This window comes from Cibotium barometz, chromosome 7 (assembly GCF_041138505.1).
Source record: "Cibotium barometz isolate CiBa-2024 chromosome 7, ASM4113850v1, whole genome shotgun sequence".
Taxonomy (NCBI): domain Eukaryota; kingdom Viridiplantae; phylum Streptophyta; class Polypodiopsida; order Cyatheales; family Cibotiaceae; genus Cibotium; species Cibotium barometz.
In genome coordinates, this window is record NC_141052.1 from 15023676 (window position 1) to 15045693 (window position 22018).

A 22018-nucleotide genomic window follows, 5' to 3' on the forward strand; every position below is an offset into this window, starting at 1 on the left:
GGGCTGGTTGCTTGCTTCCCGGACTCACACAAGCTTGGATATCGATCCCCACACTCTTCTAAAGGGCTGGTTGGTAAATTTCAGACCTGTAATTTCTGGTTATTGCGAGTTTTGGGCTGGTTACAGGTGTCCAAAGCCAACTTGGATAGTACAGGACAGCTCTAGGGACCTCCACAGGGCTGTAGGACCCTTTACAGGTGGATTTCTCGCGATGGAAAGCTGCTGTTTTTGACTGGTTATTGCATAAAACAGGCCGGACAGCAATGGAATATGAGAGCATGGATGTGTCTCAAGGATTCCTGGTGTAACAGGTGTTTAGGGCAAGCATTGGGAACACTTGCTCGCGGAGAACACAGGTTTCTGGATCAGTTTCTCGCGTGGAAACAGGGCCTAAAGATTCATTTACATCCTGTGCAGGGCGGAGTACCTGTGAGGATTGTGATACTCTTGTGCAGGGCAGATGTACCTGTGAAGAGGCTTGTGCAGGGCGGATGTACCTGTGTGTAGGGCGGATGTACCTACAGATTCTCTTGTTTGAGATGTATTCATACATGATGTATTTGGTAGAATCAGGTGCAGGCTGGTGGAGAATCCCCAGGCACCCATAATCTTGTACTTTGCAAACTCTTTTGGTAATATAACCTAAAGGGGGGGGGTCAGCCTATCATCGGCCCCTTTATGTGGTGTACTGTCATTTTCAGCTTTGTGGTTGTAATGCCCAAGTGTTAAGTGCTCAGAATCTTGTTCACATTTATACGATTCCAATACACGCGTCCGCCTCCCGTTACAACAGTACCGTGCGATATACAATACGATATGACTGTTGGGCGCAATTTCAACCATTTACAAAAGCGTTGTTCCGCCCAATTTCAGCTCGTTTTTGTTCACTTTTCTTACTATTTTTCATTGTTTTTTTTTTGTGGCTTGTCTCTGCTATAGGCTTGAGCTCTTGAGCAACTCCTTTAAAGTGCCCTCCCTTGCCCTCCCCCCCCAACCTTCCCTCACATTCAAGCTTCAAGCTCCATAGCTTGAACTTTGATTCTTAAAGCTCTAGCCTCTCTCTCTCTCTCTCTCTCTCTCTCTCAAGCCTATTCATCTCTTCTAAGTTCTCTTTGTCTCTCTATTACAATGACGAGGGAGAAGAATGAAACCTTCAATGTGCATGCTATTCATGTCGAGAAAGCCAAAGGAAAGTCCAAATCATGTAGGTGGACTTGTAAGTATTGTGGCAAACAATACACAAGCAGCATTACTAGGCTTCTCCAACATCTCGGAAAGGTGGGGGGACAAGTTGCACCATGCAAGGACGTCCCCCTAGCTATATCCGATGAGATCTTCAACAATATTAGGGGTGGATTGGGTGCTCACCGTGATAGTAGTAGAAGCTCAAGGGCAGATGATGAGGTCATCTCCCCACCTTGTGATACATCCTCCTCCGCCACCTCCACCTCCTCAAAGAGGCAAAGGTTTGAGTCTCTGATGGGGCAACCCGCTCTTGCCAAGCCACCGGGGGTGTCTCTTCTTCTCTATCACATATCCGAGAACAACAACGGTTATAGATATAAAGATTGCATGCACCATTATTGAATGCAATCTCTCATTCCATGTACTCAAGGTAGATCGATGGAAGACAATGGTGAAAGCCATTGCGAATGTGGACCCATGTGAAGAATGGACCGGCATCGCCTACCATGCCATGCACACAAAGAGGCTTGTTGATGAGAAGGAGAGAATCGATAAATCTCTCAATCTAGTGTGAGCGGCATGGTCCAAGTATGGGTGTAGCATCGAATGCGCCGAGCTAGTTGCATGTCCTTGGGAGATATGGTAATCCTCTTTGCATGTATTGCAAGGAGGTTGGTGTCTTCAAAAAGCCCAACAAGGTAAGCCTCGGAGGCTTCTTGCAATGCTTCAAGGGCAATCCTCTGCACACGGAACTCTGTTCTATATCGTTGGAGAATCTCCTTCACTGTGAGAGCAAAAGGGGCTCTTCTTATGAGCAACTCAGTGTTCCTCTGATAAAACTTGATTTCTTGTAAGCAAAAGTCCTTTGCACAGGCGCCGATGGAAGGAGTGACCAAAAGAAGAGAGGCATCATCAACATACTTGTCTCCTGCCCTCTAGGCACATACTTTGTGCAGGGCGTGGATTCTGGAAAGGCGGGTTGGAAAACCTTGAACACATTCATATATCACCATAATAAGCAAGCCATCATGAAGGTAAGTTTCAAATTGTGCTAAGCCTTTAAAGTTTAAAGTTTAGCATATGTCATATGTGGCTATGTCATACGCTCATTACATCCATTCATGTGCATTGTGACGCGTAGGTCATGCCGGAAAAAGAGATACAAGTCATCACCGACAACACTTCAACTTGTCGTCAAATGGGGAAATTGCTTAAGGAGGACTATCCCTCCATAGTGTGGACACCTTGTGCCTCCCATTGCATTAACTTGCTCATGGAGGATATGGGCAAGTTAGTGTTGCTACGTGCACCCATGCACTGTGCAGTGTTGCCAGGCGTTTCAAAAACGGCAGGTATGAAACGGGTTTCATACGTTTTGAAACGTTTCATAAAAGGTAAGAAACGGGTACAAAAAGGTTTCATACAAAATAGAAAAAACATGTATATTTTTTACTTGAAATATACAAAAGAAAAAACTGTTGACATAACTTATAAGAGACCACATTGAATTCATTTCAATAAAAACAAAATACATGTAAGATATGATGATATCACAAATCACGTGGGTGGTCACTTATAACTAAACAGAAATCAAAAGGATCACCACGTGGGTGATGAGTCATGACTCAAAATCCAAGATCAAAATAAATAACATGTCCAAAGTTCAAACTAAATAACATGTCCAAATAAAATGATACTGGCATCTGCTAGCTACTATCTGCATCCTCATGCTCATCCTCATCCGCATCTTCTGCCTCTGCAACCTCACTCTCAAGGTCACTGCCGGTAGCCGAGTCCTCAAATGCCTCATCCTCTAGAGGTGCAGGTGCACCACTAGTACTAGCCTCTCGAGAAGATCGTGTAGTGCGAGCCGGAGCCATGATCTCCTCATAGAGCATAGAATAGATGTCTCTCTCCTCCTGAGGAATGTCGGGAATCTCCTTGCACTTCATGATATCAATCTTATCTGGATTCACTTGGCGAGGCTCAATGGGATGACCCTTTTGTTCTAGCAATCGAAGATTGCAATGACAAAAGACAAGCCTCTCCAATTGTGCTGAGGAGAGTCTGTTTCTCTTTTTCGTGTGAAAAAGAGCCCATGTACTCCAGTTTCTCTCACAAGGCCCTGAACTGCAATCCTGGGAGAGAACTCTCAATGCAATCCGTCTCTACATTGTACAAAAAAGAATGTTAAGTTAGAGTCAAAAAGAGAGTAGCATTTGAATGTAGATTTTGAAAGAGTAGGACTCAGGAGACAAAGATACAAGATTTAAGAATCAAGAAACCTTACTAAGTTGGGTGTCCCAATACCGTATTTCTCCCACCAAGACACTGGCTCCAACTGTCTCCCCGAGCAATGCAGTAGCTCACCCAAACATATGGCTACCGTTGCGGTAAATGAGACGCTCATCCTCGAGCTTTCTCATAAGCTGTATATCACCTCCCACTCCCACCAACTTGGTAATGTACTCGATCCATCCTGACTCTAGCTCCTCATTGAGGTATTGCTCCTCATTCCTCCAAAGGGGATGCAAAATGTGAGCAACAGCATGGATTGGCGTATGAAACCAATCCCAACGCCGATTCCAGATCTCCTTAATATCTTGAACTCTACATGTAACATGTGACATACATAAGAGATCAAGATTTATAAAATAACTTATAGGAAGACTCAAGAGAAAAACTCAAAGACTAAAGTTAAAGCCCAAGGGTGAGCACCTGTCACGCGACAAGGTAGTGAAATCATTGAGAGCTTTACCAATTCTGTCCATGAACTCATAAAGCAGCCCAATGGTACTCCCCTCCATGTCTGTGAGCCGAAGGACACTATACATGGACTGAAGTGCCTTCACAAGTCCCTCTACATCCTGCCACCAAGTATCTCTCATGACCATACGAGAGAATGCTATAGACTTGGGCTCATCCTTGTCCTCCCATGCTGTCCATTCACGACACACAATAGTGCGTAATAAGCCATGTCGCACTCTCACTAGTCCCTCCACTACAATAAACATATATGCAAACCGAGTTTTGGAGGGCTTTAGAAGCTCAAGATCACTATTGGCCCTGTACATGCTCAAAACCTTTGGCCTCTTTGTGACAAAGTTCACCATGGTAGATGCAGCTGAAAATACATGGCTCACCCAATCAAGCTTTCCCACATCCTCAATCATCAAGTCAAGGCTGTGTGCTGCACAAGGTGTCCACACAATCTTGGGGAACTCCTCCTCTAACATCCTGCCCATGGATACACAATTGGACCCATTGTCCGTGATCACCTGCACAATGTTATCAGGCCCAATTTCATTGATTGCCTGGCGCATGTGGGACATAATGAACTCCCCTGTAACCACTATCCCTAGCACCGATGCATCTATGGCACGAATGAACATTGTGCCTTTGCAGGAGGACACAAGAATGTTGTACACATTTCTCTTCCGCACATCTGTCCATCCATCACAAAGCAAAGTACAACCATACTTTGCCCAAGTGGCCTTGAGAGGCTCCATCTCCATCTCCACAGCCAGTTGCTCCTTGCGAAGCTCAGTAGTGCGCAATGTCTCGTAGGAGGGGCCATCCCACTCACACCCAATGCGGGAGATAGCTCTCATTGCCTTCTTCCATCGAGGAGTCCTGACAATGTGGAAGGATAATCCACATTGAATAAACAACTTCATCAACTCCCTCGTCGTCTCTTTCATGGCAGCCTTTTGCATCCCTGTCTGTACATGTCCTTTCTTGAACACTGGAAGACTAGTTCTTTTGGCTCGAGGTGCCGAGCTAGAACCACCTGCAACACCACCTGCAACCTCACCACTGTTGGGGTAAAGGCATTATGCCCACCCTTATAGTGTGTACAAGCCCATAAGTTATAGTACATAGTACACTTAGTACTTTTAATGTACTAAGTGCACTATGTGTACTAGTGCAAATATACATGTGTGATAGGGGAGTCACACACTCATAATCATGAGTTGACTTATCCCCGCATATATGTCTCTCTCTCTCTCCCTTCTTCTCTGTGTATATCTCCCACATGAAACCTAACCCTACCTCTTAATCTCCCATTCAACTCGTATCAGAGCTTGTGTTTTTTTTTTTTTGGTTTAAGCTGGCACTCTGACTATGAGGGATCTACTTCCCATTGCCATTGGGCTTGAAAACCTAACAGTGTTTACGCCCTCCTGCTGCTGCCAGCAACCTTCGTCGAAGTTCATGGCGTAGCTCAGCGCATCGTAGCGGAACGCAGGCGGAGCAAGCTTCCTGCAGTTCATCTTTCTTGTCTCTGCCCTCAGCTTCCTCACGAATAGCTTCCAGCGCGGAGGCTTGCAGTAGAAATCGTCGCTCGGCACGGCCTCCTCCGCCCAGACTTCCGTGCCATTGCTGAATCGGGCGCCGGTACTACCCTTCCTTCTGCTGCCCAGAAGTGCGCCAGCTTGGCTCGTATGCGTGCGAAGCTCTCCTCGTGGGCGAACACGTAAAAGCACCCCTTCAACAGGGTGTCGGCGAACACGTAAAAGCGCTTGAAAGTGCACAGCATTGAAGAGCCACGCACGCAACCCCCTTCCAGAACGAAGGTCACCTTGTACGCCTGCACCTGTTCGACTACAAAGACCTGCATGAATACAGGCACGCAGAGCAAAGGCATGGACGGAGGACAGCTGCAAACAGCTAAGCTTCCTAATTCTCCTGCGACTTTCAAAGGCCAAGGAGTTTTTCAGACTGCAGCAGCATCAACACTACCCCCCCCCCCCTCTTTCCTGCAATCAGAAATTGCAAAGGTATTTGCTTCAATTTTTTTTGGGATTTGCAATTGAGCAGGTACAATCATCAATTGAGCATGTAAGGTGCCAAATTGCTCAAATTTTGAGCAAAAATGGCAAAATTGGGTGACATTGGTCACAATCAGGATCAATTTGCAGGAAATTGGATGTCAAAATTTCGGGCTTTTGATGTAATTGTGCCATTGGGCATTCATACATGCTGTATGATGTCAGCAATCTCACATTCGGGGCAAAATTGCAAGAAATTGGAGTGCAAATCAAAGGGCTTTTGTGCCAATTGGATTGATTTGCATGCAGGTACTGACATTTGATGCTTTGGGCAATGTGTTGATGCCTGTCAAGCGCTCAATGTGCCTGTAAATCAAGGGGCTTTTATGTACTGGATGTATATGTGGCCAGGGGGAAGCACTGCGAAGACTCTGGATGCCTTCATGTGCGTTAATGTACCATGTATGATCAGAAATTGATCTTAAATCAAGGGGCTTTTTCAAGATTTTATGCTTGTTGAGCTTGGCAAAGCAGCAGGCAAGACTTTTATGCCTTGAATCCTCAGAAATCCACTTGCAGTCAAGGGGCTTTTGCCCAATTTCTGTTCGGGAATGTTGTATGCAGTGGTCGAACTGTAAAAGCCTGATTTTCACTCATTTGGACAGCCAGGAGAGCATTTATTGTTGCTGCTGAACTTGCTGGTACAGATTTGGTACAACTTTGTGCAAGTTTTGGCATGGCTGTACATTGATTTGAGTGAGGAAAAGGTTCATTTTCAGCTGCTGTACTTGCCAGTACAGGTTTGGTACATCATTGGTGAGCACTTGGTACTGTTGTACAATACTTTGGAAGGGGAACAGAGCACATTTAAGGTGCTGTCCTAAATCTGCAGCAACCAGATTTTGGTGATTTTATCACATAGTTGAGTTGCATTTGTGCTTCCGCAGTGGGAGATAAACTTTGGGAGAACAACTGTGAGCACTTTGTGTGCTTTTGGTGCAGTGTTTGCACACTTGCAGGGAGTCAGGCATTGACAAAGGTTGCATATTGCTATGGCAACCACAGGTGAGAGCTCTTCATTGCTTCACATCAAGAAGCTTGAAGGCTCACATAATTATGATATTTGGCAAACCCAGTGCTATAATGTGTTGCTCCAGAAGAAGCAGCACAAGCCTATCAAAGAAAGGGGTGTAATGCCCGCTTCTCTTACTGCTGAAGAGTGGGAAGATATGGATGAGCTGGCAAGATCTACTATCATGTTGTCTGTGTCAGACTCTTTACTTTTCAGCATTTGTGAAGAGAAGACAGCTTGGGGAATGTGGCAAAGATTGCAGGACTTGTATGCCCAGCAAAGTGCCTCAAGCAAAGTGTATTGGTTGAAGAAACTCATAGGTCTTCAGATGAAGGAAGGGGCATCTATGACAGCCCATCTAAATGAGTTTAATGGTATTGTCAGCCAGGTCATTAATCAAAAGTTGGCAATGGACGATGAGTTCAAAGCCACTTTTCTCTTATGCACTTTGCCAGAGAGTTGGGACACATTCAGGACAGCCACTAGCAATTCGAATGCTATGCTGTCATATGCAGATGTGGAGGGTGCTCTTCTTCAAGAAAAGATGAACAGGAAGAACAATTCTGTTGGAAAGTCCAATGCAATGAATGCACGTGGGAGATCCCAGCAAAGGGGTAAAAGCCAAGAACGGGGAAGGAGCAAGTCCCGCTCCAAAAAGGATTTGGAATGCCATTATTGTGGCAAGAAGGGACATATCAAAAAGCAATGCTACAAATGGAAAAATGATCAAAAGGAAAAGGGAGCAAAGACAAAGACAAAGATGAAGCCAAAGATGTAAAGCCAAAGGGGAGTCAAGATTGAAGAAGTCAATGTGTCACATGCAGGTGACAGTGAGGATGAGGTCCTATTCACGTCTTCACTTGATGCCCATTCACTTCTTACAGGAGATGGTCATGGTATGCACTCATGGATCATTGATTCAGGTGCCTCCTTTCATGTCACAGGTTGCAGAGACTTGTTTGTCAGGTATACTGCTGGCAATGAAGGAGTAGTTTATTTGGGTGACAACCATGCATGCAAGATTCTTGGCAGAGGTGATGTGAGGCTTGTGTTTTCAGATGGCTCACAGCTTAATGCTCCATGATGTCAGGCATGTGCCTGAGATCAAGAAGAACCTGCTTTCTACTGGACAGCTTGATGATGCTGATTATGTTACCACATTTGGTCGTGGAAAGTGGAAGATTAGTAAGGGCTCACTGGTTGTTGCCAGAGGCTCTAAGGTGGACACTCTTTACTTCATGCATGCTGGTGTTTGTCACCATGCTAATGTAAATGCAACCGAGCTGCCGGAAATCTCTATGTGGCATAGCCGGTTGGGACACATGAGTGTCAAAGGAATGGAGCAATTGTCTCGTTTGGGTTACTTGCCTTCTCTAAAGTTTTCAAGTTTTCAGTTTTGTGAGCATTGTATATATGGCAGGCAACTCCAGTGTCCCCACAAGAAAGCTCTTGGACAGAAAGATGCTCAGTTAGAGCTTGTGCATACAGATGTATGTGAGATGCCTCAGCTTTCTTTGGAAGGGGCAAAATATTTTGTGTCTTTTATTGATGATGCCACACGCAAGGTGTGGGTTTATCCTCTTCGTTTGAAGAGTGATACATTCTCAGCGTTTCAGAAGTTTGTTGCTCATGTTGAGAATCAAACTGGCAAAACACTGAAGGCTTTGCGTTCCGACAATGGTGGAGAGTATATGTCCAAACAGTTTCAGGACTTTTGTGATGCTGAAGGCATCAAGAGAGAGCTCTCTACTCCGTATGATCCTCCACAAAACGGGACAGCAGAGAGGATGAACAGGACCATTCAGGAGAAGGTCCGTTCTATGTTGTCACATGCTGCATTACCTCATGGTTTTTGGGCTGAAGCTGTTATGACAGCCGTTCATCTTATAAACAGGTCACCTAACACGAGGCTTGGTGGGAAAGTGCCAGAGGAAGTATGGACAGGGAAGCCTCCGTCCTACAAGCACTTGAGAGTGTTTGGTTGCGTTGGGTACGTGCACATACGCAGGGAAATGCGCACCAAACTTGATCCTAAGTCTCACAAATGCATATTCCTAGGATATGGTGACAGAGGTGAAATGGGGTATAGACTTTGGGATCCAGTGAATAGAAAGATTATACGCAGCAGTGATGTCATTTTTGATGAAACATGCATGTATAAGGAGCCTGCAAGGCAACAGGAGCCTGGCAGAGTCATCTTTGATGATGATGGACATCATGGACAACAACCAAGGGCTGTAAATCAGCCATTACAGCAGCAAAACCAGCCCTTAAATGGTGCTGAAAATGGTCCAAATGGACAGCCAGAGATGGCAGAAGATATCCCTATGGATATCCCACAGTTAGAGGAAATACCGGGCATGATCTTTCAACCTTATGGCATGGAACAGGAGCCACCAATAGGTGATATGCAAGCTGGACAGCAACCTGCAAATGATGGTCATTGGGTACGGAGGTCCACAAGACCCTCCAGAGCCCCTGACAGGTTTGTTCCAAGGGTTGACTACTTGATGCTCAGTGACTGTGGGGAGCCCTCATGTTACAAGGAGGCTTTACAGAGGCCAAACAAGGCTCTATGGGAGCGTGCTATGAAGTCAGAGATGGATTCTCTGCACAAAAATGGAACATGGAAGTTGGTGCATTTGCCTACAAGCAAGAAGGTTTTGCCTTGCAAGTGGGTTTACAGGCTCAAAGTTGCACCAGATGCAAAGCCAAGATACAAAGCCATGTTAGTGGCTAAGGGCTTCAAGCAGGAATATGATGTGGACTTTGATGAGATCTTCTCTCCAGTGGTCAAAATGACCACACTTAGAGCTGTATTTGCTTTGGTTGCTCATGATGATCTGGACTTGATTCAGATGGATGTGAAGACTGCTTTTCTTCACACGGTGATCTCCATGAGGAGATATATATGCAACAGCCAGAGGGTTCTGCAGTAAATGGAAAGGAGAAGCTTGTATGCAAGCTGAAAAAGAGTCTTTATGGGCTCAAACAGGCACCAAGGGAATGGTATCATAAATTTGATACATTCATGAAATCCCAAGATTTCAGGAGAAGTGACATAGATCACTGCTTATACACCAAGAAAGCTTTGGATGGCAGTCTATTGATCCTCATCTTGTATGTTGATGATATGTTGATTGCCGGGAAATCTCGTAAGGAGATGGATGCCTTGAAGAAGAGGCTGCATCAGACCTTTGATATGAAGGATTTGGGTGATGCAAATCACATTTTGGGTATGCGGATACTTCGGGACAGAAATCAGCATGTGTTGTATTTGTCTCAGAAGGAATACATTGGCAAAGTTTTGCAGAGGTTCAATATGGATGGGGGGAAGAAGACTAGTACTCCTTTTTCTCCATATGTGAAACTCAGTGCTACGGACAACCCACAGTCGGATAGTGACAGGGCTGATATGGCCAAGATTCCGTATGCTTCAGCTTGTGGCAGTCTCATGTATGCCATGGTTGCTACTAGGCCGGACATTGCATTTGCAGTGGGAGTGGTTTCTAGATACATGGCCAAACCTGGCAAGACGCATTGGGAAGCAGTGAAAGGTGTCATGAGATACCTGAAGGGCACACAGGATATGTGCATTTGTTTTGGCAAACAGGATGCATTAGTGCATGGTTACACGGATTCGGATTATGCCGGTCATCCAAATAACCGGAAGTCTACTACCGGTTATGTGTTTACATTCACAGGAGGTGCTGTGTCATGGATATCCAGGATGCAGAAGTGCACTGCCTTACCTACTACAGAGGCCGAGTATATTGCAGCCACAGAGGCTTGCAAGGAGGCATTATGGCTATCTCGGTTAGTGGTTGATTTGGGTTATACAGGGGATATTCCATTGTTGCCTTGTGATAGTCAGAGTGCCATCCAGTTGGCAAAGAACCCTGTCTTTCATGCAAAGACGAAGCATGTGGATGTGAAGTATCACTTCATCAGAGAGGTGATAGAGAACAAGCAAATTCAGCTTGTTAAGATTCATACGGATGACAACCCGGCTGATCTGTTGACAAAGAGTTTGCCTCCAGAGCGGTTTGCTCATTGCAGACACTTGATGGGCATTGGATGAGGCCAGTTTCAGCCTTGATATGGCCTTGTATATTATCATGTACATGCTGATTTTTCTTTTCCTTCATTTAAGGGCACTTTGCCTTTAAGTGGGAGTATATTGCAGCCACAGAGGCTTGCAAGGAGGCATTATGGCTATCTCGGTTAGTGGTTGATTTGGGTTATACAGGGGATATTCCATTGTTGCATTGTGATAGTCAGAGTGCCATCCAGTTGGCAAAGAACCCTGTCTTTCATGCAAAGACGAAGCATGTGGATGTGAAGTATCACTTCATCAGAGAGGTGATAGAGAACAAGCAAATTCAGCTTGTTAAGATTCATACGGATGACAACCCGGCTGATCTGTTGACAAAGAGTTTGCCTCCAGAGCGGTTTGCTCATTGCAGACACTTGATGGGCATTGGATGAGGCCAGTTTCAGCCTTGATATGGCCTTGTATATTATCATGTACATGCTGATTTTTCTTTTCCTTCATTTAAGGGCACTTTGCCTTTAAGTGGGAGGTTGTTGGGGTAAAGGCATTATGCCCACCCTTATAGTGTGTACAAGCCCATAAGTTATAGTACATAGTACACTTAGTACTTTTAATGTACTAAGTGCACACTGTGTACTAGTGCAAATATACATGTGTGATAGGGGAGTCGCACACTCATAATCATGAGTTGACTTATCCCCACATATTTGTCTCTCTCTCTCCCTTCTTCTCTGTGTATATCTCCCATATGAAACCTAACCCTAACTCTTAATCTCCCATTCACTGGTATCTTCCTCTCTGATACTGCGAGTCCTCTTGGAGACACTTTGACGTGCTTCAGGCTCTCCCAGATTGGGGATATCCTCAAGGGGGATACCTAGCTGCATGGCATTCCAAGCCTTGAGGCTATCATAGATTTCTTGTGGCGCATGCTTACATGGCCAAATGCCGAAACCCTTTGTTTGTGACAAATGTGCCTTCAGCCTGGTGACACTGCCATGGTGCTTATCAGCACAAAAGTTGCATTTCCACTTTCCGGAGCCCGAGCCACCATATCTAGACTCGAAGGTGACATTGTTCCAAAGAGAATCACCTGTTCGAGGCATCCTACAAGGCGGGGATAAATGCAGATTGTTGGCCCGGCAAGTGCGACACAGAACATTAACTAATCTCAATAGAGCAAGGGTGGACCGTGGAAGATATGCCATAAATATTGATGGAAGAGAAAAAAGTGTGCTGCTTTGTGAGTTGTGCAGAGAAAACCAACTTAAAGCAAAACATGACATTACCCCTTTGGAAGACCTCCACAAGGCCCAAGGACACCAAGGAGCAGGCAGGCCGACACAAGCGATGGAAGGAATCGAAGGATGGCACACAAATCGGCAAACTCACAGGCAACCGCCACTAGGAAGCGTGAATGAAGTGCGCCATACGATTCACGAAAGGAATCGTTTTTTAAGGTTTTAAAAATATGCATGATGTATGAAACACGTTTCATACAGGACGAAACGTTTCGAAACTTTCGTACGTTTCGAACCTGTATGAAACACGTTTCTATGCAACTGTGCACTGTGGCACACAATGACAAACTGGCTCATCAACAGTGCAAGAAACATGTACAGAAGTAGTACTTTGATAGGATATTTTGTCGTATGCCATGACCCCTTTGTGAGCCCAATCCGAGACATGTCAAGCATGAGCTAAATAGGTCAGTCTCCCAACCATAGAGGTCTGTTAGGTCAATCCTCTTAACCCACTTTGGAGATGAAGAGAGAGGGCAGGGCTCCAATTTATAAATTTGGGGCTATCGTAAGCTAGAATGCCAAGTAAAAGCTATAATGACAACTGGAGAGCTGAGGAGACAAGTGTGAGGCCACTTGTCTCACTTTGACCTAGAGTCCTGCCACATGTCCCACTTTAAGAGTTGAACCCTCCCATAAACTTCAGCTCTAAAAATATCTCAACTCGTAGACATTCTGTCAAAGATGCTTTAGCAAGTCTCCCCATTTGCTTACGCAAACTGAATTTCAGTTGAGAGTTGTCCAAAAATAGTAAACTCCTAGATTTTAGGAGTGTGTTCCTTTGTATTCCACCTTATTAGAAATATATGTGAGCACATTTAGAACCATGTTTCAAAGCTAGATCTCTCCAAAATCTTGGAGCTCGCCATATATGCTTCCCACTTGACACTTGAGCTCCAATGCCCATTTTTGTGTTCAAGAAACCATCTTAGGCGCCTAGAGCAAGCTTCAAGCGATTGATCTTTTATACTAGATAATCCTCCATTGTACTTTCCAAATATTTAGAGTCCAATAGACTCCTTCCATGTCTAGGAAGGTGACATCAAGCGCTTGATCTTTTGTATTGGATAACCCCCCATTCCCATAGCTTGTACTTTCCAAATATTTAGACCTCATGGAATCCACCAGACTCCTTTCTTACTTGGAAATGTTCGGGATGGGGGATAGTATGAACCCCGATCTCTTGTGATCTTAGGACTTCAGGGTTTGAAACTAGATGCGGCTAGGAACTTTTTGCTTGATATGCAAGAGATACTTCCGCATACTAGAGAGTCTATCAAAAGACCTCATGATAAGGCACGGCTTTATACTAATAGGCAGCATTCACCAAGAGTTTCTCCGAGGGAATGCTCGTGTATTTGAGGGTACCCAAAAGTTCTAAGACTTTGAAGACACTGAAGTATGCAAAATGATCCCCTAGGTATCATTTTGCATACAGTTACTTTTGTTAACTATAATGACCAAAACACATAAGATGCACATATGAAGTCGATTTGGCAGGGCCCCTCATATGCAATAGAGTCTTGGGCCTAAATAAAGTAAACCCAGCAGACGGCTCTCTTTTGTATTTCATATTGAAACAAAGTAAAGTATACAGTCGTCTTAAGCCTGCACATAAAAAGAATCTGTGGGATCCGTCATCAGATCTCTCCAGTAAAAGAAGAGCAGGTGTAGACCACGGTGAGGGTGCTTCAAACACAAGTACTGGACGAACAGTAACAGTAAATGGGGTCTGTTTGTGTGCAGGAAAGAAGAGCAGGGCAGTCAGACACATAAAAACATGGAAGTGATGAAGTGGCCAGGTGAGGGTGCTTTGTATACAAGTACTGGATGAACAGTAACAGTAAATGAGGTCTGTTTATGTGCAGGAAAGAAGAGCAGGGAAGTTGGACACGTCAAAACACGGAAGTGAAGGAATCGTACAAGGCCCACGAGGAAACAAACACTGCAAGAAGCACAAGCAGATATTGCTTCAGTGCTGAACAGCTCTTGTAGAGCCATCTTCGAAGTTATGCTAGCCTCTCATAGGAGGAGATGATGAGCCCCTTCACGATGTCTCCAACGAAAATCAACCAATTCCTACCCCATCTATAGAGATAAGAATAGCTGTTCATTACTCAAGCTTCAACTTGCCTTTCTTGAGTGATCTCGGTTCTCCCCCCCAACTCCTCGATCATAGAATATCCAACTTTATCTGCGCATACACTCCAGGGATTCCCCGTGGAGTTCTCTATCACCCCAGCTTACTGACCAATCCGTTCACTTCCTCCATTGAGTTTGGTGTACAACACAATTTCTAAGCAACATTTTTCATTGTAATTTAACAGAATTTCCCTATGATATGAAATACCATTTACACAATGTTATGTAATGCATAGAAAGAACTAGCTAAACTGCAGTCCTCATCAATCACATCACTGTCCCAAGGTGGCATTACAAAGATGCACTAAAATGTATGCCACACATGATCTTTTTTGAGTTGGATGTAGGATTTTTAAGTGAATTTCAACTAATAAAGCACGTAAACCTCACTAGCCATGGAAAGCATACATTTTGTATAGAGTGATCTTTACTTCTTTTGCTGAAAATAGCTTGGCCAATTTATATACAATATTTTTTCGCTACATAGAGTCAATTCTCCTTTGTTTTTATTGGGAGTTCAGTAGCAGTGTAGTACTTGATTAGTTTTAGGGAGCTCACCACCCGGTGGCTAGCGAGGGTTTGAATTCTAACCCATGCCTTGGGAACCCTCCTCACCACTAGGCTAAACACCCGTGCTCACCTTGTGGGTTAAGAATCGGCAAGCATGCATGAACATGCACTTGACAACATCCAGGAGGGATTTAACAACCTAAGCTGCACATTTTGCCTACACACCAAACCCCCAATGAGGCTCAACGCAACGAACTACTGAAACATGCACACTAAGGCTTTGTAATGGATCTCTCAAAGCACATGGCCCCGAAGTGAGAGAGTCAAAGTTCAAACATAAGAATCTGTGGCAAGGTCTTGCTGACCCTGAGCTCTGAATGATAGACTGAAAATCAAAAATAAGGAAACACAAAAAGTAAATATGATGGCACACCTCTTGCTTCCATCGGCCCTTCCTTGCTTCGTCTTCTGCATCCTCTTGACCGCCTTCGGGATTGATCACCTCCAAACCCTCATATCCAAGCAAGCTACAAAACAGTTCAAAAACCTGTGAAAACGTTTCCGCTCTTCCAAACGTGAATTATCTTACAGATATTTCTGATCAAGGGACGGAAAAAGAAAAAGCTGTCAGAGACGGTGAAGAATCCGGCACAAACCTGTTGACTGAATTGTGCATAGCGCTGCCGAGACTGGAGAAGCCCGAAGTGATGGCAGCAAAGAAGCCACCACCGCCATTACGATTGCTCATGGCTGGAAATCTTAGGGTTTTCTGCAACCCTGAGAAAGCTAAGAGAAACCCTAACCGTCTGGAAAAACCCTAGAAAACCCAGGGATCAAACGAAAGCCTGTGCGTGATCGAAGATCTGCAGCAGAGCTCTCTGGCTACGGAGCAAAAACCACAGATCTAGCTAAGGAAGGAGGAAGGAGAGAGGGGGAACGAGAGCTGGATAAAATAGGGTAAAATGACCTAGAAAAACCAGCTCTCGCCCTCTGCCACAGCAAAACAGTGAGAGAGAGAACGTGTCAAAATCCTCTTTTGAAAATTTGTTTTCGAGTGAGAACCTTACTCTTAAAAATTAACCCAAAATGAATTTTTCAACCAATCAAAATAAAGGTGATGCTAAATTTGAAGTTATGATCCTTATGTCCATGACCTATACATGTCATTGACATATCAGCATTACTTCTTAGCGTGATTTATTTTCCTCGCTTGAGTCTATTCCTAAAGGAGGAATAGTCACATGTACAAACAACTCCTTGTATCCAGTAAAAGGAGTTGGTAAGTTTATTCTCGCTACCGAACAATCACTCTCTTAGAAGTCTTGTCTATGCCAGGCATCAAAAAGAGCTTGCTATCAGTCTTTGTCATTGCTAGGCTGCTTTACATTTGCCTCATGTTTTTTGGCTAGAGCAGTTATGTGTGCCACTTATGTGCTAAACAGATACCGCACCAAGGCATTGCAAACAATTACCCCTTATGAAGCTTGGAATGGCAAGAAGGCCCCTGTGGTTCATTTGCGAGTTTTTGGTTATCTTGCTTATGCTCTTGTGCTTGAGCAACAACACAATAAGCTAGATGATAAAGGTGTAAAATGTATTTTTATGGGTTACAACTCAAAAAGTAGAGGGTATAGACTAGATCTACCATCCGGCCATAAAGAGGACCTTGGAGTAAAGATGTTGGACATCTTTGTTGAGAGCTTAGTTCAGCCCATATTTTTATGTTTAAAAAACAGCAAAATGTGTGCTCACAGGATATCTTTGATACACTACTACCTTTGTATAATGTCGTGTAGCCATATGTGGAGCAAATGAATGCTCAAAAAGGTGCTACAAATCAACCCGTACTGGCTAAAAATCAGCTCAAATTTTAGCCCACAGATCAAGCTATTAATCAGGCAATTGTGGATGATGTAACGGATGAGGAAAGGGCAGCCATATAGGCATCCAAGAGTATGCTAAAATGGCTAGAGTAGACATTCCGAGACGGCAAATTAGTTACTCCTTTACCTTAGCAAGACACGTGCAAGTTCTCATCATGTATCTTATTCTTTTATGGATCGTGCTCTCGTTGCTAGTATATGCAATAAAGAGGAACCTGTTTCCTTTCAAGAAGCACATGAAAATGATCATGGACGCATGCAAGATGAGGACGACTTAATCCTCAAAAATGATACTTGGTATTTAGCAAATTTACCTTATGGTGAAAAGGCCATTAGTATGAAGTGGGTTTATAAGCTTAAGCATAAAGCTAATGGTAGCTAATCGCTACAAGGTAAGGCTTATTTTTGTAAGGGGTTATACTCAAGAGAAGGGCATAGATTATAATGAGTCCTTTTGCACCTACATATTGAATGGCTACGATCAAGTGTATTATTGCATGGTAAAGCATCATGGTTGGAATATACATCAATTGGCTATCAAGACTGCTTTCGTAAATGGTGACTTGATAGTTTATGGGAATCTTATGAGCCATTGGATGAAGAATAAAGATCAAGGGCTAGAGTTCAATAAAGATCAAGGGCTAGAGTTCAATATCACCTTTTTCAAAACCCATCTCTGTTCAAACCAAAACCACCCCTCTTCTTGCAAAACTACCTTTCTCAATATTCTACCTCTCAAGGATCAAGCCAACAGGATAACAATTCCCTAACTTCAGAATTGCTAAACCTACTACACAGAGGAAATCCATATTCAAAAAGGGAAAAAAATTTCATCCCCTGTGCGTTAGCGCTGCCTATATATTTTTTGTTGGCCGCCGATTTCTTCCCTCCAATTGTTGCGCTTTTTAAAAAAGAATCTGCACCGGCTGCCTTGTCATTGTTTATCTCTCTCCTCTCCTTGTGCAAATTGGCTCTGTTGCTTTCCTTTTTGGCTATGTGTTGAGCACTTTAGCAAGCTTTAGTCTTAAACCTTTGTTTATTAAAAGCTTCAATCTTTAAGCTTTTATAGTAAACCTTTTTTTTCAAAGCTTTAAGCTTTAAAGTTTTAAAAAGCTTTAAGCTTTAAACTTTAAAGCTTTAAGCTTTAAAGTTTTAAAAAGCTTATAGCAAAAGCCCACAATCCTCATCAAAAGCTTATTGTTATTAAGCTTAAATGATATAAAGCCTATATTACAAAGATTTAATAACTCTTATTCAAAGCTTCAAGCACCTTCATTTCCCCATGCTTAATCACTGAAAGCTTCAAAAGGATTATAAAAAACTTGAAACTTTCGTATCCTAAAAAGCCTTAAAAGCTTTTGAAGGCTCTTACCCAAGCTTTCTAAGAGTTCGGAATACTACAAAAGGCACAAGATAGAAAGAAGGGAAAAAGATTCAAGCATATTGGTCACACGCGTGTGACTTCAACAATTTATTCTCGAAGACTACACCAACATGCAAAACTTTAAAAAAAGATTTTCTCCAGGCTTAATCCAAGGATTAACATCAAAACTCTATAAAATTAACGCCACCTCATAGTTTTGTCGAGATTTGGTTTTTGCATATTAAATCACCGGTTTAAAGACACTTTGGGCATTAAGAAATTTTCATATTTTTGACTTCTTTGACATTTCTTTCTCACAAGCTCCTAAAGGGATATAAACAAAAAGCAAGGCCTTTAGCAAATTGAGCATCAACCAAGATAAGAATTTCAAAGGTTTTGTCAATGTTTGCTTTTTGCAGTTTTGAAAAACTTTATCCGAGGTTGATCTTTACCAACAAAATCAAAGATTTCAAAGGCAATTTATTATGAACGACTTTCATTTTTCGTGCTTCTTTGACATCTTTTCAATCATGATGATGATGACTTCTCTGCCGAGCAAGATGGTAATTCCGAACATAAAAATATTTTTGATGATCCAAGTATGCCTAAACCTAATGGAAATAAAATCTCACTTTATATACTTCTTTAAATAAATCAATCAATCAAAAAACGACAAAGAAATAATATATGCTAAAATTAGTTCCTAAATTTTATGGGCATTTCAAACAGAAGAACATTTTATGCATGAGATTATCATTGACCACCATGAGACCATCACTACATGCACTAGCAACACTAATGTCAAATATCTTGAATCATCCTATTGTTGAAGATGCCAAATGGATGGTAGAAAAAAATTTCCATTTTTATAAAAATCTCATCCACTCATACCATTCATGTGACTGAGGTAAGTTATAACTTGAGCAACATAGAATGTAACCTCTATGGGGATGCCCATTATTTATTTCGAGATATTTTATTTTGGATATTCCTTTTATTTCATCTTTACTAGGATTAATGTTTTCAATCAAGCTATGTGCGCTGGTATGATGCCTACTATGATTAATGTGTTTAATCAGTTGTGTGCACTAACTAATATTATTTTGAATCAAGGTAATAAATGAGTGGTGGATTATGTGTTAATCGCGAGTGTAACATGTGTTGGACCACTATGAGATATAAACATATTTTGGAAGACTTGTAAACACCTTTTATGGTTTCATATTTAGGCATCAATATTTTTGTAAGGCTGCTAAGGCCTCATACCTTTGTACATACCAGGCCGCCCAAGACTTTATATTAATGCTTGCTATATTTTTGTAGATCTTGCACACTTATAAACTTAAAAGCACTTATTCTTTGTTTTTTGAATTATTTTTTTGGAAAGCAAGCACTTTTTCTAATACATATAAATATGGGTGAGTGGTACAAGGGCCACACTCATCCCAGGGGAGATTTAACCCAATCTTGTGTCAATGGTGATCTCTTTTTTATTTAATTTGGTTTATTAAGGTTTATACTCTTAATTTGTGCAAATATATATTACAATCTAATTTTTGTGTTGAGAAATTAGAATTCTTTCTCCAAGGGTCTCAAAGGTCATGACGCGAAGGCTCTCTCACAAGAGTTTGAAGCTTTTTGTAAAGCTTTGGCTTATTGCCATTTGGGGATTGATCAGTGAATCCATGTCCATGTTCACATCATCACTATATAGGGGGGATTTGTAGCCACTTATATGGTAATGATGTGTGAATGTAGGCTAATAATAGATTGGGGTACTTTTTCCCTCTTTAAGATGTTTTTTCCCCTGAAACACGTTTGTGAGTAAAATAGGTAATTGACCTAGACTACGTGGAAAGATTTCGTTCCAAATATTAAAAATATATATCTTTTTATTGGATAGAAAAAAAAATTTGATTCTCACAAAAGACTAAAATTTGCTTAAATTTTAAATAACTTAAAGTAAATCAAAGCACTACCTTCAAAATATATCAATTTTTTTTTATACTTGAATCATAACCATGTTTATACAATGCTTTATTTTTGGATTATTACACAAATAGTAGCTGCTAAAAAAACAAAAGTGTGTAAGATTTAAAATACATGAACATACAAGGCAAGCTAGAAAAAGAATTTATTAGTTTACTTGAAAAACAATTCAAGCATATAGTTAGCAAATATTAAGTTAATGAAATTGTAAAGCTTGTGTAAGGTTACATTCTTTTATACGGTAAAGCTTAATCTTTTGAGAAATAATGTCAAGAAAATTATAACATTTGTGCAATATTGCAATCATTAGGATTTCTCATTAATGATATATCAAAATCTATAATTGAATAAACAAATTACAACGCATCATCATTTGAAGATAATAAATAGTGCTCTAACACTTTTCAACAATAACAATTTCAAATCATAAGTAAACTAGAACCAATTAGATTCAGAAAAAAAGAATGTAATGTTAAAAAGATTACTAAAAAACATATTGACACACAAAGTGTCTAGTTCGCTAAGGTGAAACCTAGCACGACTAAAAGCTGTCAAAATCATAATATAACATCCTATTATTGGTCTATATGCACCTTGTTCAATTACAAAGTATCAATTCTCAAGTATAAAGTCCTACCAATCCTACTAGCTATGCAAAAGCACTTTATTTTAGTACCAAAAACTTAACTAGGGGTCAAGTATTTGTTCTGGGGTTATGGATCTTTCTCACCTATCATTATTATTTTGATCCCCCTCCAATATTGCTTCTTCTGTGTTTGAAAGCATTAAGACATCGTCTTTGCCCTCCATCTCAGCTAAGGAAAGAGGATGTATGACATCACCTTGCGGATACTCGATGGATTTTTGACATGATATCAGAGTAGGATATAGTACCACTCGGCGTAGCTCTCAACTTGGTGTAGGCGGCGTAGGCAATGGCAACTCCGCTTGGTGTAGGCGGCGTACACAGTGTAGGCAAGATGTAGCAGACGACAGCTCTTGGCTTAGTGTAGGCGGCATAGCCAGTGTAGGTGGCCTAAGCAACGACAGTAGACGGTGTAAACCCAAGCAGACGATAGTTCATGGCAACTACGATGGTGTAGTTACCGTCGATGGGCAGTAACTACAATGGTGTAGGCGTAGACCCGAGCGTTGACAATGGCAACTACAATGGTGTAGGCGTAGACCCGAGCGTTGACAATGGCAACTACTACGGCGCAGGCATAGACTGAGTGTCGAAAACAAAAGGAAATGGCAGCACCACGATGGAGCTAAGGCACAAGACGGAGTCAGCCTTTATTTTTGGAAAAAGCACGTGGTATTTTTGGAAGATGGGAAGATGTGTTTGTCTTTTGTGGAGAGAGGTGAACTTTTGTAGCAATTTGGATGTTCAACATCCGAATTTCCACAAAACTTGTGAACTTTTGAAGCAATTTGGATGCAACATCCAAATTGCCACAAAACTCAACCTAGAGTGAGACAATTATTTTATCTTTTTTCTCTCTCTCACTTTCGTGAATGTGCGACACACACACAATCTCTACTCTCCACTCACACACACACACTTCTGTTGTGCACCTCCCAATTTCTTTCTTGATATCAAGATACCATAGGTGTTCCTCAAGCTCATAGCCTCTTCAAGCTCCTACAACAATCAAGCTCTTGTAGCAATCCAGAAGAGGAGATGATTCCAAGTGTGGAGCTGATTTCAAGTGTGATTGAAGTCATGTAATCAAGCACTACCTTC

At 42.2% G+C, this 22018-nt stretch overlaps 1 protein-coding gene across 1 annotated transcript in view; it reads right to left on the bottom strand.

Annotated features, from left to right (window-relative positions):
• Positions 1-16207, bottom strand: part of LOC147636727 (oxysterol-binding protein-related protein 3B-like) — a 30600-nt gene extending 14393 nt beyond the window's left edge. Inside the window, exons 1-2 of the mRNA XM_086800211.1 lie at positions 15693-16207; positions 15470-15563 (exon numbers count right to left, since the gene is read on the bottom strand). Coding sequence (XP_086656337.1) covers positions 15470-15563; positions 15693-15784 — 186 coding nt within the window. The 5' untranslated portion in view covers positions 15785-16207. The remainder of the gene's footprint in view (positions 1-15469; positions 15564-15692) is intronic.
• Positions 16208-22018: the final 5811 nt, after the last annotated feature.